This window comes from Mobula hypostoma, chromosome 14 (genome assembly GCF_963921235.1).
Source record: "Mobula hypostoma chromosome 14, sMobHyp1.1, whole genome shotgun sequence".
In the NCBI taxonomy this organism is placed as follows: Eukaryota; Metazoa; Chordata; class Chondrichthyes; order Myliobatiformes; family Myliobatidae; genus Mobula; species Mobula hypostoma.
Window position 1 is genome coordinate 14233844 of NC_086110.1, and position 16691 is coordinate 14250534.

The 16691-nt window shown below is 39.2% G+C and overlaps 1 protein-coding gene across 1 annotated transcript in view; it reads left to right on the forward strand.

The window, feature by feature from the left end:
* glg1a (golgi glycoprotein 1a) overlaps window positions 1-16691 on the forward strand; it is a 171948-nt gene that overhangs the window by 100289 nt on the left and 54968 nt on the right. The window contains exons 7-10 of the mRNA XM_063066699.1: window positions 1497-1680; window positions 6737-6951; window positions 8163-8284; window positions 15685-15786. Coding sequence (XP_062922769.1) covers window positions 1497-1680; window positions 6737-6951; window positions 8163-8284; window positions 15685-15786 — 623 coding nt within the window. The remainder of the gene's footprint in view (window positions 1-1496; window positions 1681-6736; window positions 6952-8162; window positions 8285-15684; window positions 15787-16691) is intronic.

Consider the following 16691-nt stretch of genomic DNA (forward strand, 5'->3'; position numbering starts at 1 on the left):
GGTTTTGTCAGTTTTTTCAGTCTTGGTCTGTCCTGTGTTTTGTGATATCACACCGGAGGAAATAATGTATCATTTCTTTATGCGTGCATTACTAAATGACAATAAAAGAGGACTACGTGTCTTCCTAATCATAGTATTTATAGCTCTGCAGGTGCTAACTTAAACATTTTGGCCATTTATAAAAATCTTTTGTTTTGCTCATAGCCTTTCTCACCTGGAAAACCAGTTGGTGTTTTTCACTGAATTTTTAGTTGCAACCCCAATACCATGTTCTTTAACAGGCTGCTGGTTTGACTTGTTGAATATTTTGCAATGGGCACTATGCAGTGTCCCTAGTACTCAAAGACCTAATCAAAGCTTGTATCAGGAAAGGCTGACTTCGATAGTGCCAAACACCTCTTATCTAAAGGTGATGGATTCTGCTGAAGACAGCAGTGCCTTTCCTCCTTTATTACTTGTGGCCTGCTATGGAGCAAGAGGAGAGGACTGCTGAGAAATTCACATTGGTGTTTGTTGGCCGTTGAATTTGTTTTATTTTATGAAAGTATGATGAGTTGGTGGATGTGAATTTGGATCTTCATCTTACAAGTGCATGAATCCTACACATTGCCGTTTTTTAGTTAAAAATAACGCACGAGCGGAAGCAAGGCATCTACAATTCTTGAAGACTTTTGTTACTGCAGGTATATTGGTTTTGTCAATAAGTGCAAGTGTGTATTAATATCTTTCCCAGTTCTGAATAATACTTGCACACCATAGTAGTATTCGGTAAACTTGTTGCACTGCTAAGTCACAGCTGCTGTTTTGGAAACACATTTTTAACGGTGACACATCCCAAAGGTGTTACTGGGGGCAGGGGGTAATGAACACATACAGACCAGTTATTGAATAGGTGACAAGGGTTCAGTGAAATGATGTTATGGAACCAGTTGGAACTGGGTTTAACAAAACTTTGAGGGTATGGTTGTGTTATTGAAGATGGAATAGGAATACAGACGAACCCCTGTATTATGGTGTTAACCCCTGTGTGTAGCATTTCCTGTGAACCATCTGTGTTGTGAAACTCTTATATTGTCTTGCACCAAGGGATGCAAGCTGAAAGTAAAATAAAAATTGACACCTACGTTCCGTAAGAGCTATTTTTTATTCTATATCTCGGATTTTTTGCTTAATTGAGAATTCTGTAAGGGAGAATTTCTGTTATCAGAGCTGCTGCATAAGGAGGTCACCTGTCTGTAGGCTAATTAAAAAGCAATGTAAAAGCTAAGATGTAGAGCTTGACTAGACTTCAAAAATATGCAAGGGAAGGCTTTGGATAGATTGGTTTTGGCCTTGCTGTGTCTGGTATGAATATTTTAAATTCATTTTTAACTATTTGATATTTCGATTTGTCGTAATGTTTGAACTTTAGGTGTCATCCTCCATACTGTTGCAGGTTTTGATGTTAAAATTTCTGTATCAGATATAAAAGGCTGTTTTATGGCTTTCCTGTTTAGTGTCGTGAGGCACTTACAACGAGACAGAAGCTGATTGCTCAGGACTACAAAGTGAGTTATTCCCTAGCCAAGGCTTGCAAGGCTGACCTCCGAAAATATCGGTGCAATGCAGAGAACTTGCCACGTGCCCGTGAGGCTCGACTTTCCTACTTGCTGCTCTGTTTGGAATCTTCTGTGCACAGGGGTAAGTGTTAATAAATGCAATTTATGATCCGTATTTCAGCCAGTAGTCTGAACCATTGTTTATGTTGAGGTTCTGATGCAGTTTTAAAACTAACATTCAATTGGATTTAGAAGTGTATTTCTGTGCTTTGGCTTAGGAAAGTGGCTGTATCAAGAACTTAGAATAATGAAGTAGTCAAAATCTGTGCTAGCTAGAACCTCAGCCACCTAAAGGCTGGATAAGAAAGCTAACAGAAACCAAATATGGTTTTCAGAATTTCGCTGCCCTTGCCATCAACTTTAATTTGGATATTTCCTCTAAGTAGCTTTATAAGCATTTAAAAAATACGCAAGCTTAAAAAAAAAGCAACATACATCAAAGTTGCTGGTGAACGCAGCAGGCCAAGCAGCATCTATAGGAAGAGGTGCAGTCGACGTTTCAGGCCGAGACCCTTCGTCAGGACTAACTGAAGGAAGAGTGAGTAAGGGATTTGAAAGTTGGAGGGGGAGGGGGAGATCCAAAAATCAGTTTATATATCTTACAGTTGCAGAATAATAAAAAATTGACAAATATGTAGAGGATTATAAATCAAAGGGACATACTTTAAATTAATTAACAGCATTACAAGGGCCCTATCAGATTACATCTGTAATACCAAGAACATTTCTGGTCACCAAATTCATAAAAGGATATACTTAACCTTAGACTGAATGAAAAATAGATTTACCAGAATAATATTGAACATAGAGTAAGTTGTCAAGACAGATTTATCCAAACTTGAAGCGTGTTCTCTGCCAGTGTGATAAATTCCCAATCTTTCAGCCTGCCAGCTGCCCCATTTTCCACTCAAATATAGAATAGAAGCTTTTAATTCTTCCTTTTCAGCTTACTGCTCGGTTACTTCCCTAACTGGAGATGCCTTCAAGGTGAACCTGACCCTCATTTTGAATGAAGCCTGCAGTTTTTGAACTTAAAGTTATCGTGACTCCTTATAGTGCTGATTACATTAATGCTTCTGCTTTTAGGATCACATCCTGTACTATATATATATAGTAATCAATGTTGTCCTAGGGAAGGGCATTAGGACCCATACAGCTTGGCACCGGTCGTCACAGAGCAATGTGTGGGTTAAGTGCCTTGCTCCAGGACACACACGCTGCCTCAGCCAAGGCTTGAAATAGCGACCTTCAAATCACTAGACGAACGCATTAACCACTTGACCACGCGCCTGTACATTAAGGTACTAATATACAAAGAAGTGGCACTTATCAAAGGAGATACTCAAATTCATCTCCTTATCCTCATAGGCTTGCCCCTTTGATCAATTGTGGTGCAGGTCTCTCTTCCTTCTGCAGTATCCTGTTGACTGCAGGTTCACTTCCTTCTCTTTGTATTCACTCTCATACCGCTACCATGAATGTTTTTTTCTTTGATCTTATCTGCTATCAACTATCAGCACCATCCTGCTGGTTTCTTTTTAAAAATATTTATAGTCTATTATTATCTCTTCTGCAGATTGAGTTATTCCTTATCTTTTATTTTCTTAAGCCTGATTTATACTTGTGTGTCAAATGTGCACTGTAGGTACGGCGTAACCGCAAACCCTACACTGTAGCCTAACGCGCACCTCTCCCAAAATGTAACTATGTGTGGCGGTGACGCAGACTGAAACAACTGTGATTGGTCCGCTTGGTAGCATCGCATTTCTTCCTACGCTGCAACAGCTTCCCATTGGGCGACTGAAGGGCAGGGAAGGAACTCTGGCTGCAATGCTTTCTATAAAGCTTTACAGACCTCAGAAATTATGGAGGACCCTGTGCTTGAACCAGTTTGTAGCTAGCTGCTACAGCCTGTTGACTTCCACCTGAAGCTAAAACTCGAATGGTGATTGCCAGTCTCTGAGTATACTGTGCATACACTGATGCGAAATAAATGGTTGGAGACGAGGAACCAAATCGTCAAATCTACCTGTCGACATCCAAAAATATTTGAAATACATTTCCTCGTCCATGTCCCTCAGTGGCCGGACAAACACAGAAAAGTCATCCTCCTTCAGTTTCAGTTGCCATTGTTTGAAGTTTGAGTTTCTTCGTGTTCAGTTTCAACACGAAGAAACTCAACACAGTGGCATAGAAACCCCATTGCCAGCTAGTGTTTTGGAGGTGAATTGCAGGCACACCAATGCACAAGTATAAATGCTCACAACAGTGGAGCCACTCATATAGGCTACAGCAGGTGCAAGTACACAGAAGTATAAATCAGCCTTTAGAGATTGAACTTACGTTACCTTATGGTAATTGCCGAGAACTGATCACCTGAATTAGCAACAAAGCTAATTTGAATGTTTCATTTCTTTTGTTCCTTCTGGCCCTTAGTGCTGTTTCATGCACCATACTTCATTGTCACATTCCTAGTAGATTTAATGTAGTTGATCTGTCTGACTACAATCTAATATAATGTCCTGACTTCCATACCTTGCAAGTTTTAAGCATAATTAAGTATCAACAAATCTTTTGCAGCTTATCTTGATGTAGGCCTGCATCATAGTTATTTATATTTAATTTATTATTTTCTTGTAAAGGTTGAATATATGATGCTACATGCCTGCAATTTTGGTAAAGGTATTTTTTTTATCAATACTTAGGAAGAAGACAGTAAACTCAATTTGGATCCAAAACATTGACAATTCCTCTGTTCCTCCCACACACAGCTCAAGCTGCTGAGTTCCTCCAGTGGAGTGTTTGTCTTATTTTTGATTTGACCAAAGTGTTTTGCTTTGTGATCTTGTCATCTTAAATACATTTAATAAATGTTATGTTTCCTTTGCAGCCTTCATATTAATATTCAATATTTCCAACATTGTTTCATTACACACTGTGATACACCATGAAGTCTTTAAAATAGGCGTCTACTTATAAAATAACGTGTTTAAACTACCTCTTGTCCATGGAGTCAGTACTAGATGTTTGGAAAAGTTAGCAAAAGCCAATTGATAGTTGATTTTTAAATAGAGGTTGGATTTTCTTCAATTAAGCAAAGGATTAAGGATCAGAAGGCAAATCTGGCTGTACGGAGTTATGGATAAGTCATAATCTTATTAAGTGGTGGGGGAGCCTTGGGAGGTAAATGACCTATATCAATAATCCTTTTAATATTTGTGGGAGGTCTTGTACTGAGTTTGATTGAGGTCAGTGAAATGAAATAAAAACGTGGAGCAACTGTAGGTTCGTACTGAGAAAAGATTTTTTTGTTGCTTGTACATCTGAACAAAAAATAAATGGGATATTGAAAAAAATATATATTAATGTTCATATCAGGCAGGTGGCTAACAATGAGTTTGTGCTTCAAAATTTTCTTTCTTTCTTTTTAAATTTTTTTATTGAGTAAGTATACAAAAAAGGTAAGCCATATAAACATTAATACAATGTTAAAGTATAATAAAATTCCAAAAGATAACAATACCAAAAAGAAAATACTACAAACAATGTAATTTAAGCATAAGAAACCAAAATAACATAATAGTATACTAGATTTTATATATATCAATAGAAAAAAAGAAAAAAAACCCCCAAAAAAAAAACCCACCGTGCAACTAACTAAAAGCAAAGCAAAGCAATGGGCTAACTTGAAACCAAACAGAGTTAAACTTAAAATCACGTCCTCAATCCCGACCTCCATTAAAACAGTGAAAAAAAAAACAAGAAGGGTAAATATTACATTAAATGAAAATATCGAATAAAAGGTCCCCAAATCTGTTCAAATTTAAATGAAGAATCATGAAGGTTACTTCTAATTTTCTCCAGATTCAAACATAAAATCGTCTGAGAAAACCAAAAAAAGGTAGTTGGAGCATTAAGCTCTTTCCAATGTTGTAAAATACATCTTTTCGCCATTAAAGTAAGAAATGCAATCATTCTACGGGCTGAAGGGGAAAGATTACTAGAAATTTTAGGTAGTCCAAAGATAGCAGTAATAGGGTGAGGAGAGATATCTATATTTAATACCTTAGAAATAATATTGAAAATATCTCTCCAAAAAGTTTCCAAAGTAGGGCAAGACCAAAACATATGAGTTAAAGAGGCTATCTGCCCCGAACATCTATCACAGAAAGGATTAATATGCGAGTAAAAACGCGCTAACTTATCTTTGGACATATGTGCTCTATGCACCACTTTAAATTGAATTAGGGAATGTTTAGCACAAATAGAGGAAGTATTAACTAATTGTAAAATCTGCCCCCAATCATCCACAGAAATGGTAAGCCCCAATTCCTGTTCCCAATCTACCCTAATCTTATCAAATGGAGCTTTCCTGAGTTTCATAATAATATTATAAATCATAGCCGATGCACCTTTCTGACATGGATTAAGGTTAATTATCGAATCTAAAATATATATAGGAGGAAGCATTGGAAAGGAAGGAAGTATAGTACTTAGAAAATTTCTAACTTGTAAATATCTAAAAAAATGTATTCTTGATAGGTTATATTTATTTATTAGATAATTGTTCAAAAGACATAAGTTCACTAACGGGTTTTATTAAAGGTCGTTACTCTTTTTATAATATTCGTACATTGTTAAATATCGTTTATATTCCCTCACAAAATGTTCCTGAGTGTGTTATTTCTTTAGATGCCGAGAAAGCTTTTGATAGAGTAGAATGGCCTTATTTATTTAAGGTGCTTGAAATGTTTAATTTTAGCCTGAAATTTATATCCTGGATTAAACTGTTATATCACTCCCCTGTAGCCTCGGTTCGTACTAACTCTTTAAACTCACCTTTTTTTCCTCTCTTTCGTGGTACTCAAAATTTTCATCAATGTTTCCATCTCTAATTAATTCCTCTGATTCCTTATTTCCACTTTATTGTTTGAACAATAGAGATATTGCCAAAATTCTGCGTCTTGCAATGAAATGTTCAAATTGTTGATGAATTCTAAGAATTTAGTGTGGGTATGCACTCTGGTTAGAGAATTGGCAATAGTGAACTTATCCACAGCATTTGATTTGTGTTGGGTTTTACTCTGCATTTTCTTTTGTCAAGTGTGAAATGCTGATGTTCCCTCTCCTACTGGCAGGTCGACAGGTGAGCGGTGACTGCCAAGGCGAGATGCTGGATTATCGTAGAATGCTGATGGAAGATTTCTCACTAAGCCCAGAGATAGTTCTCCATTGTCGCACTGAGATTGAACTCCACTGTTCAGGGTTGCACCGAAAAGGACGGACGTTACACTGCTTGATGAGGCTAGGGCGAGGAGACAAGGGCAATCTGGGGCAGAACTGCCAGCAGGCAGTAAGTATTTTTGAAGGATTGGAAAATTGTTCTTTTAGCATGCATATCGCTGGTTAATTAGTATCATAAATATGAGATTTGCATCATATTGTTTGACACTATTTAAGCTCTGAAGTAAAGATGATCATTGTCTGAAGTGGTTCATGGGACAGTCCTAAAAAACACATGCAAAGGTAGCTTGCATTGTTTACCATGCAAAGCTGTCAGCACAGCTGTCAGTTTTAGATTTTTTTAATATTAGAGGATGGCACCACTTTGCAAAAGGTTGCGAGGGTAGTGTAATGCTGTTACAGTGCCAGCCACCTGGGTTCAATTCTGCTGCTTTCTGTATGGAGTTCATATATTCTCCTCGTGACTGCGTGGTTTCCTCCAGATTGCCCCCAAGTTCCAAAGGCCTACGGGTTAGTAGGTTGGGTAGCCTCGTTCATTGGGCCAGAAAAACTTGTTACTGTATCTCTAAATAAATAAAAACAGAACCACAAATGAAGTCTGACTAACTCTGACACACCAACGTCTGATTCCTCTCCACGTGGTGTATCAACTTGCGGAGGCACGGTAGTGTAGCGGTTAGAGTAAAGCTGTTATAGCACCAGCGACCCTGGTTCAATTCCTTCTGTCTGTAAGGAGTTTGTACATTCTCCCTTTGGGTGCTCCAGTTTCTTCTCAATTCTAAAGACTTGCGAGTTAGTAGGTTAATTGGTCTCAGAGGTGTAATTAGGTGGCGTAAGCTCATTGGGCCAGAAGGACCTGTTACTGTGCTGAGTCTCCAAATGAGTATTAGCCCAAAAGGACATGCTTGTAATGAGGCATATGTTTTTTTTAGCAGTGGTTCAACTCATTCTGTGTTTACTTTATAATCATTCTTGACTCATTCCTTTTTCAAAATAGAGCTCTGGAAAGGGCTAATCTAAGTAGAACGATGAAGTAAGTGGCTGTTTGACTGCATTGAATATCATTGTTTTGACCAAGAGACCATTGGTATATTCTACTAAACAATCTAGATATCAAAGGGTTTTGTCTCATTGGAAAGTCTGAAGTGCACTGATACATGTAAATTCACCATAAATAGCTCGAAGTATTAGCTCCTGAGATTGTTATGCAGTAAAAAGGAGAGTCAAAGAAGAGGATAGGATAAATTGCTCTGTACTGCTGTATTGATTGGCATTTTAGCTTGATTGTGTACCTTAAAGCCCTTTCTGCTCCAAATCCAGCTTCAGACCCTAATTCAAGAAACGGACCCTGGTGCAGACTACCGCATTGATCGAGCATTGAATGAAGCCTGTGAGTCAGTCATCCAAACAGCTTGCAAACACATCCGCAATGGAGATCCCATGTAAGTCAGAGTAAGAATGTATTTGTCCATTGTGCAGGGAATCAGAAATTGTTGTTCCAAAATGGTGTTCGTGAAGTTTGTGCAGGGGATATTAGACTTCACTACATTATCTGAATGCAGCAAACACTCGGAATTTCAAATCAACATCAAGTACACAAGGCATAACCCTAAAACTAGAGCTAGAGCTTTTAGGAGTGAATTCTACAACTAATTTATTGTACAAACAGAAAATATTGAAATTCCCTTTCATAATATTTTGTGTGGCCAGTCGATGTAACATTTGTCACCCTTAATAATCAAGAACCTATTAACCTCCACTTTAAATATACCCAATGACATGGCCTCCACTGCAGTCCATGTCAATGCATTACACGGATTCCCCACCCTCTGACTAAAGAAATTCCTTCTTATTTATGTTCTGTAGGGACATCATTATACTTGGAGGTTGTGTCCTCTGGTTCTAGGCTTCCCCATTACTGGAAACATCATATTCATGTTCACTCTATCTAGGCCTTTCAATATTCGATAGCTTTCAATGAGATCCTCCCTCATTCTTCTAAACTCCAGCAAGTACAGGCCCAAAGCCATCAAGCACACGTCATATAGTATTGTGCAAAAGTCTTTGGCACATGTATAAATCTTTTTGCACAGTACTGTAGTAATTTTATGTATTGCACTGTGCTGCTGCTGCAAAAAAAACTTAACATATGTGAGTGATGATATAGCTGATTCTGATATGGGTTTCTATTGTGGACTGAGAGTGGGAAGGGGGCAATGAGAGGGGAATCATGGTTGAGAAACGGGTAGGGAGCGCGGATACCAGAGAGACATTCTGTAATGATTGTTTGGAATCAAATGACCTTGCTTGAGGTCTCAGGGCTGGGTGAATCTGCTCCCACGCCAGCCCTTACCCCTGGCACTACTTCTCTGCCACCTGCCCCACACCCCTCCCGCAGTGCTCCACCCTTGCTATTCCCAACATCCTTTGCTCCTGCCAGATTTACGCAAAGGCTCTCCATTCTATATTGACAGATACAGTACTATGCAAAAGTCTTAGGCACCCTAGCTATATGTATGTGCCTGAGACGTTTGCACAGTACTTTACATTAACTCTTTTATATCCAGAATCATTCTCGTGAACCTCCTCAGGACTGATTGAACGCTCTGTAAGTTAACCTTTGGGGATTTCTGCACTGGGGTAACTCTGCAGATGCACTTGCGTTCTGCTGAATTTCTGACTGCATGCTCAATTGATGAAGCAGGTTTCAAGTCTCTTGAACCTGAAATCTCCTAGCCTTTGCATCAACAGATAATCTCTGCTATGGATAATCCCCATTCTTGGGGTGGGAGAACAATAATAGAACATGGTGGGGAACTTGTAGATATCATACCTTGAAAAGTAAACATTAAGAAGAGGTAAACAACAGGAATTCTGCAGATGCTGGAAATTCAAGCAACACACATTAAGAAGAGGTAGTAAGTTGGATATTTCCTGCTGTGTTTCTCTGACTTTCGCAATTCAGCCATTTCCCAAGGTAGATAGAGGATTAATTTTATACTGGCAGTAAATGGGGATTACCTTTCTCTGAATCAAAGCAATTAGCTTCCAAAGGACCTTCATAATTATAGTACTTCTCCTAAGGGAGAAGATGGCCAGGCAGTAAATCTAATTTTGCCTCTAGCCCTCTTAATGAACAAACCATTTAAACAGGTTTTGAAAATATTTAATGCTTTGCTGTTTCACCAGATGTATCAGGCCTAGAATATTGAATGTTTTAAGAGGTTTACTTAAATCTTTGACTTTTAGGAGATAAAATTGATTGGGATGAAGATTTCCGATTTTAGAACTTCAGCCAATTATCAATCGTTAGTAACACAATGTTGTTGAATTCTGATGTTTTAATCCAGAAGTCAGGAAAGAGGCACCAAACTTGTTGCTTCATAATCATTTTATTCAGCATTAATAGAACATAGAGACATTGAAACGAATAGTAACAGGAGGAGAAACTAGTAGCAGAAGGCTTAAATAGAGATTAAGATGGCACTGGGCTCGTGGTCAGCTCTTTTACACCCACCAAAAAGGAAAATACCATTCAAATTTGTAAATAAGAGTCAAATAAAAGCGCTTACTCAAATAATGCAGCAACAAGAGAAGCTTCCAGAATCATACGGGTGTAAATGGGAACACACTGAACAACTGTATATACAGTACATACTGTTAGCACTAGGAAGCATAGTAATCAGTTACTTGTATATAAATAATTATATAAAATACAAGCGGACAATTATTAAACTGCAGAGAAAATAACAAACAGTTTAAGAATTAAACTGCTGCATCCAACAATGCAGTATGGAACATGTCTTGCATGTTTGTGTATACCTCACATTGATCTGTTGACTTGTACGGTACTGCACAATTACTTTTACAAATAATGACAAGGCAAACTCAGAAGTGAGTCTTAGTAGAAAGGAAACACATCTGTATAGTCAACAGAGTAGCTAGGAAGGCAGAGAATCAGATTTTGGCTCCACTTCACATGATGGATTGGGCATTTCAAATATAATTTGATAATGGTCCACTGTGTTGTTTATTTACACAGACAGAATCTAGTACTACTATTGGTTTATGGAAAAGTGGAGAAGTTCTCTTTGGAGATCCAATATACTAAAAACAATCAGGAAAATAATTAGAATATATTACATAGTCTTTGCATTCACATTTCCTACAACAACATTTCTTTGAAAACTTTTATTATCATGATCTGAGTTTGGGAGGCAAAAAGGGGGAGAGGTGGGGCTGGGAGGAATTCAGATGCTCAGAGGTGAGGGAGAGTAAAAAATTGGTTGGAAATGATGAGGGAAGTGTTGACAGCTATAACATTGTGGGCTGAAGAGCATGTACTGTGCTTTTTTTTGCACTATAGATTATTGGGGGCGATGATCAGATGAGTTAGGAGGCCCTTGACAGTGAGAAACTTCTGCAAGAAAGGTGGCCTGTAGCTAGTCTCAAATTCAGATGGAGGAGAAACCTGTTATTTATTTCCAAAATTATCCTGGATTTGGGAATACTTCTTGAACCCAGCAGTCTGTTTTGTGTAACTAAGAAAGTTTACTTGCTGTAAGGTTACTGACCTGTTATTTGTGCAATGACTTTGAATGGAGTGATGGCAACATGGATACTAATTGTAACCCTAATACTTTCCTATCTCCGGACCATCTCCAACTAATGCTCATCTCTCTTTGGGTCATACTGATGATTACCTGGTACCAATGGTGAAAACATCAGCTGTGATTCTAGCAGTTGAATGGATGTGATTATGCATAGGTGAACATACCTCGTGAGTTTGGTTATATTATTTGCAGGAATAGGACACACAGGACAGTGTGTGTGTGCATAAACCTGAAACATTCTTAACATTTGGAAGGAAGCAGTATGTTGTTACTTTAGACTTTTGAACTAGAGTTCGAAATTCTGAAGTTGTTTTTCCATATAGTGGATGTTGTTCAGTTTCCAAGACAGCCAATTAAAATCAACTCATGTTTTGTTCAACCTTGAATTTTATTCCAATATTCTTCTGTAATGAAGGGAACTCGCATTTCATACGTTGCCAGAAAAGTTGAAATAATAGGTTGTTGTGGTTGTGGGGTGTGGAGGGAAGGAGAGGGGGTGTTATTTGACTTTAACACTGGTAGCACCAGGATGCGTGAACTGGTCCTATGCAGACCACGGACTGATGTGACCAGAGATTGCGATTTTCTAGAACAGCGGTCCCCAACCACCGGGCTGCAAAGCATCTGCTACCAGGCTGTGAGGAAACGATATGAGTCAGCTGCACCTTTCCTCATTCCCTGTCATGCACTGTTGAACTTGAACATAGGGTTGCCAACTGTCCCGTATTTGCCGGGACATCCCGTATATTGGGCTAAATTGGTTTGTCCTGTATTTCCCCCGCTAAGATAGAACGTTCCTATGAAACCTTTCGTGCCAAAATGGCGTGAAGCGAAGAAGCAATTACCATTAATTTATATGGGAAAAATTTTTGAGCGTTCCCAGACCCAAAAGATGACCTACCAAATCATACCAAATAACACATAAAACCTAAAATAAATAACACTGGCATATAGTAAAAGCAGGAATGATATGATAAATACACAGCCTATATAAAGTAGAAATAATGTATGTACAGTGTAGTCGGGAAGATGAAGGCAAAACCGATTTGTGGGGGGAAAAGTATCGGCACGTATGCGCATGCGCACACAGGTGCCCGCGCAAGGCTTCATGGTCATGGTAGTCTTTCCTGGGATAAAGTGTCCCGGGATTTGACTGCTACTTTTATCCCATATTTGGGAGTGAGAAAGTTGGCAACCCTAACTGTAAAGGACATGTTGAGGTAAGTTTAACCCTACTTGAACACCCCCCCCCCCCGCCGCCGGGTCGGCCGGTCCGCAAGAATATCGTCAATAATGAACTGGTCTGCGTTGCAAAAAAGGTTGGGGACCACTGTTCTAGAAGAAGGAACTATTGAATTGGAAGAGTTCAGCAGATATTCCGGAATAGCCCATAGTAAAGTTGTTGCTCACAGGAAGGAAAACTGCATGCAGTGAGTTATACCATAATAGGTTTATTATCACCGATGTACTATATGAGATGGAATTTGTTGTTTTGTGGCAGCAGTATAGTGCAGTACATAAAATATACCATAAATTACAAGAAGAAATATATATTAAAAAATAAGTAGCGCAGAAAGAGAACAAAATACTGAGGCAGTGTTCATGGATTCAATGACCATTCAAAAATCAGTGGTGGAGGGGAATTGATTGTGTGTCTATGGGGTCCTATACTTCCTCCCTGATGGTAGTAATGAGAAGAGGACAAAGTCTGGGTAGTGGGGGTCCTTCATGATGGATGCTGCCTTTTTTGAGGCATTGCTTTTTGAAGATGTCCTTGATGGAGGGGAGACTAGTGCCCACGATGGAGTTGGCTGAGTTTACACTGATGGCAATGCAGCCAGTTAGAATGCTCTTCATGGTATATCTAGAAGTTTTACTGTCTTACAGAATGTGAAATGTGTTGTTTTTGTAGCAGCAGTACAGTGTAAAGACACAAAATTATAAATTACAATAAATAATCAGTGCAAAAAAGGAATAATGAGTAGTATTCATGGATTTGTGAACTGTATGACAGTTGATGACAGAGAGTCATTAGTCTCCTGTACCTCCTCTGTGATGGTACTAAGGAAAAGAGGGCATCTCCCAGATGGTGAGGGTCCTTAATGATGGATGCCACCTCCTTGAGGACATGCCTCTTGAAGAGGTCCTCAAAACAAAGCTGAGATAATGGTATTGGAGTTCAGATTTGGTTTACTTACATGTGGTGGAACTGCATGAACTGGCAAGGCCAATGTTTACTGCCCATCCTTAACTGATCTTGGAAATGTGATGATGTTGTACCATGAACTAGTCTCATAGTGATGTTAGGTAGGGACTTCCAGGATTTGGGCTAGGTAACCCTGAAGGACGCAAACACGAGGAAATCTGCAGATGCTGGAATTTCAGGCAACACACATAAAAAATGCTGGTGAACGCAGCAGGCCAGGCAGCATCTATAGGAAGAGATACAGTCGACGTTTCGGGGTCGAGACCCTTTGTCAGGACTAACTGAAGGAAGAGTTGGTAAGAGATTTGAAAGTGGGAGGGGGAGATCCGAAATGATAGGAGAAGACAGGAGGAGGAGGGATGAAGCTAAGAGCTGGACAGTTGATTGGCAAAAGGGATATGAGAGGATCATGGGTCTGGAGGCCCAGGGAGAAGGAAAGGGGGAGTAGGGAGCCCAGAGGATGGGCAAGGAGTATAGTGAGAGAGACGGAGGGAGAAAAAGAGAAAGAAAAAAATTATATATAATAATAATAACAGATGGGGTACGAAGGGGAGGTGGGGCATTAACGGAAGTTAGAGAAGTCAATGTGACCCTGAAGGAGCAGTGTTATGGGATCTGACTTTCTGCCTCAGCCCTAATCCCAAAAGGCACTGTTTATCTTCTAACAGAGAATAAAATGTTGCCACTTTTCAAAACTAGATTTAACACCAAAAACACTTCAAAGTACTAGAGATTAATTTAAAATATTGTAATGTGGAACAAACTTGTGCAGTTTTTTTTCTCATTAATCAAAGGTTGATGAACCCCTTTTTAAAAGGGTTACCAGCCATGGCCATCACATTCAGTAGTCACTGCTTCACCAGTGGATTCAGTGAGTTCAGTGGCAGTAAAGGGGGCCTGATGCTTTCAATCTGTGGTTCTGTGCTGATTCCAAATTTCAGTGTGCAGGGGTGGATACTAAACAATGAACTGACTTGATTCTCTGTGGATGTGCTGGCCAAAGGAGAGTAAAATATTCCAGGTCAGTTGTTTATGATTTGGAGTTGGGTACCAATGACACTTGCTGGTCTTCCATTTGATTATGAAGGTTACAGGCATGGGAGTTAGTAGTGGATGCTGCAGTTGGAGTAGACTCCATCTGTACGCTGTGAATTTTGTAGACATCATACATTGCAATTCAAATGAGTTTTTTTAATGGAGGGAGTGCATGCTTATGAGAGACTACTTTGTTTTGAATGGTACTAAGCTTATGTTCATGGCACTGCGCTCATCGGGCAAGTGGAGAGAATTCCACCACATTCCTGGCTAATAGTTTGTAATGAGTGAAAACCTAGGGGATTGTCAGGGATGAGTTAGTTGTGACAAAATATCTACCTTACTTATTTGCAGCTTCTGGACAATGACCACTCCTCCATGGTGTTAAAAGGGTGGCAGATTTGCAGGTAACGTCATTGTATGTTGAGGAAGTGGTGGTTAGATGCTCACTAGTTTTCGATATTCATGATGTAACACTGTGGTGGTTGTTTCTTTCCACTTTTCAGACTATGCCTGACTGTTACAACAGTCTTCATGTAGGTAGGAATGCCATCATGAGATGCAATATCAAGCTGTGCAAATTCAGTCCCATTTGATTTCTGACTTAATTACATGACTGCATCCACACTATTAATTTGTTAGATTATGCATCCTTTTTGCTTTGCAATAGCTGCCAGTGAAAATTATGTATGTTGACGAAGATGATTTTGGATTCAGGTAAAAAAGCTATCTTTTCTAAAATCCTAAACAACCCTATTGAACTACAAAGTTATATTAAGAAGGGAGAATGCTCATTGCTAAATTGAAAAGCTACTGGGCACTTGAACAAATTAACATAGTAATAGGATTTGATTGTAAATAAACTTTACTCTTGTGACATAGAATTTTCTGAGGAAAGGTTGCTCACCTTGATACTTTACCAGAGACCATTCAGGAAATAAATTGGGCAGCAAGTTTTAAGCTGTTAATGTCCATTTTCTACTGGCAGGATCCTCTCATGTCTCATGGAGCACCTGTACACAGAAAAGATGGTGGAGGAGTGTGAGCATCGCCTACTGGAGCTGCAGTACTTCATTTCCCGTGACTGGAAGTAAGTATTGCTGCTTGTGCTGAGAATTTGGAAAGCAACAGGTTGCATTGTAATCAAACAATCATCGGTGAAGAGCAGGGAACAACATTAACTGCCTAGAATTGGAGGTCAAAGCAAAAGGAGCTCTACTAGTGACTTTAGTTGATATCTGAAGATGAAAGGAATCAAGCAAGCTCCAGGGAGCCATTCTACCATTTCTATTTTTATTATAACTTCAAACAGCAGCACAAGTCATATCTAGGGGATAGAGGAACAGATAGGTGAAGTATGATGATGGTGCTGACCATTTTTAGAAAGGTTGTCAACCAATTCTGTACAAGTTAGCTACTTGAATATTCATGTCTTTGCTTGCTAAAGGTAAATGGGAGGCTTCAATTGGGTTAATCTCTGCCCTGATGAATAAATAGGAGTGCTCTGTCTAATACTCAGTTAAACATACAGCTGCTCCATTAAAAAAAAATCATTAGCATATAATGTTTAGTATGCTTCATTTGGAACTTAAATTGCTATTGTGCTAAATTTCTTCTGTGTGGTGGTGATGCTTGTGCCTTTTAGAAAACGTAGAAAAACATAGAAAGCCCACAGCACGATACAGGCCCTTTGGTCCACAATGCTGTGCCGAACGTGTACTTACTTTAGAAATTACCTAGCGTTACCCATAGCCCTTTATTTTTCTAAGCTCCATGTACTTATCCAGGAATCTCTTAAAAGACCTTATCGTATCTACCTCCACCACCGTTGCCGGCAACCCATTCCACGCACTCAGCACTCTTTGTATAAAAAGACTTGGCCCTAACATCTCCTCTGTACCTACTCAGCTCTCTCCTGTGGCTCCCCATAGCTGTTTGCATGCGACAGCGGCCACATCGCGGGCAACGGCTTGGACAAACCGGCTAACCCAGGTG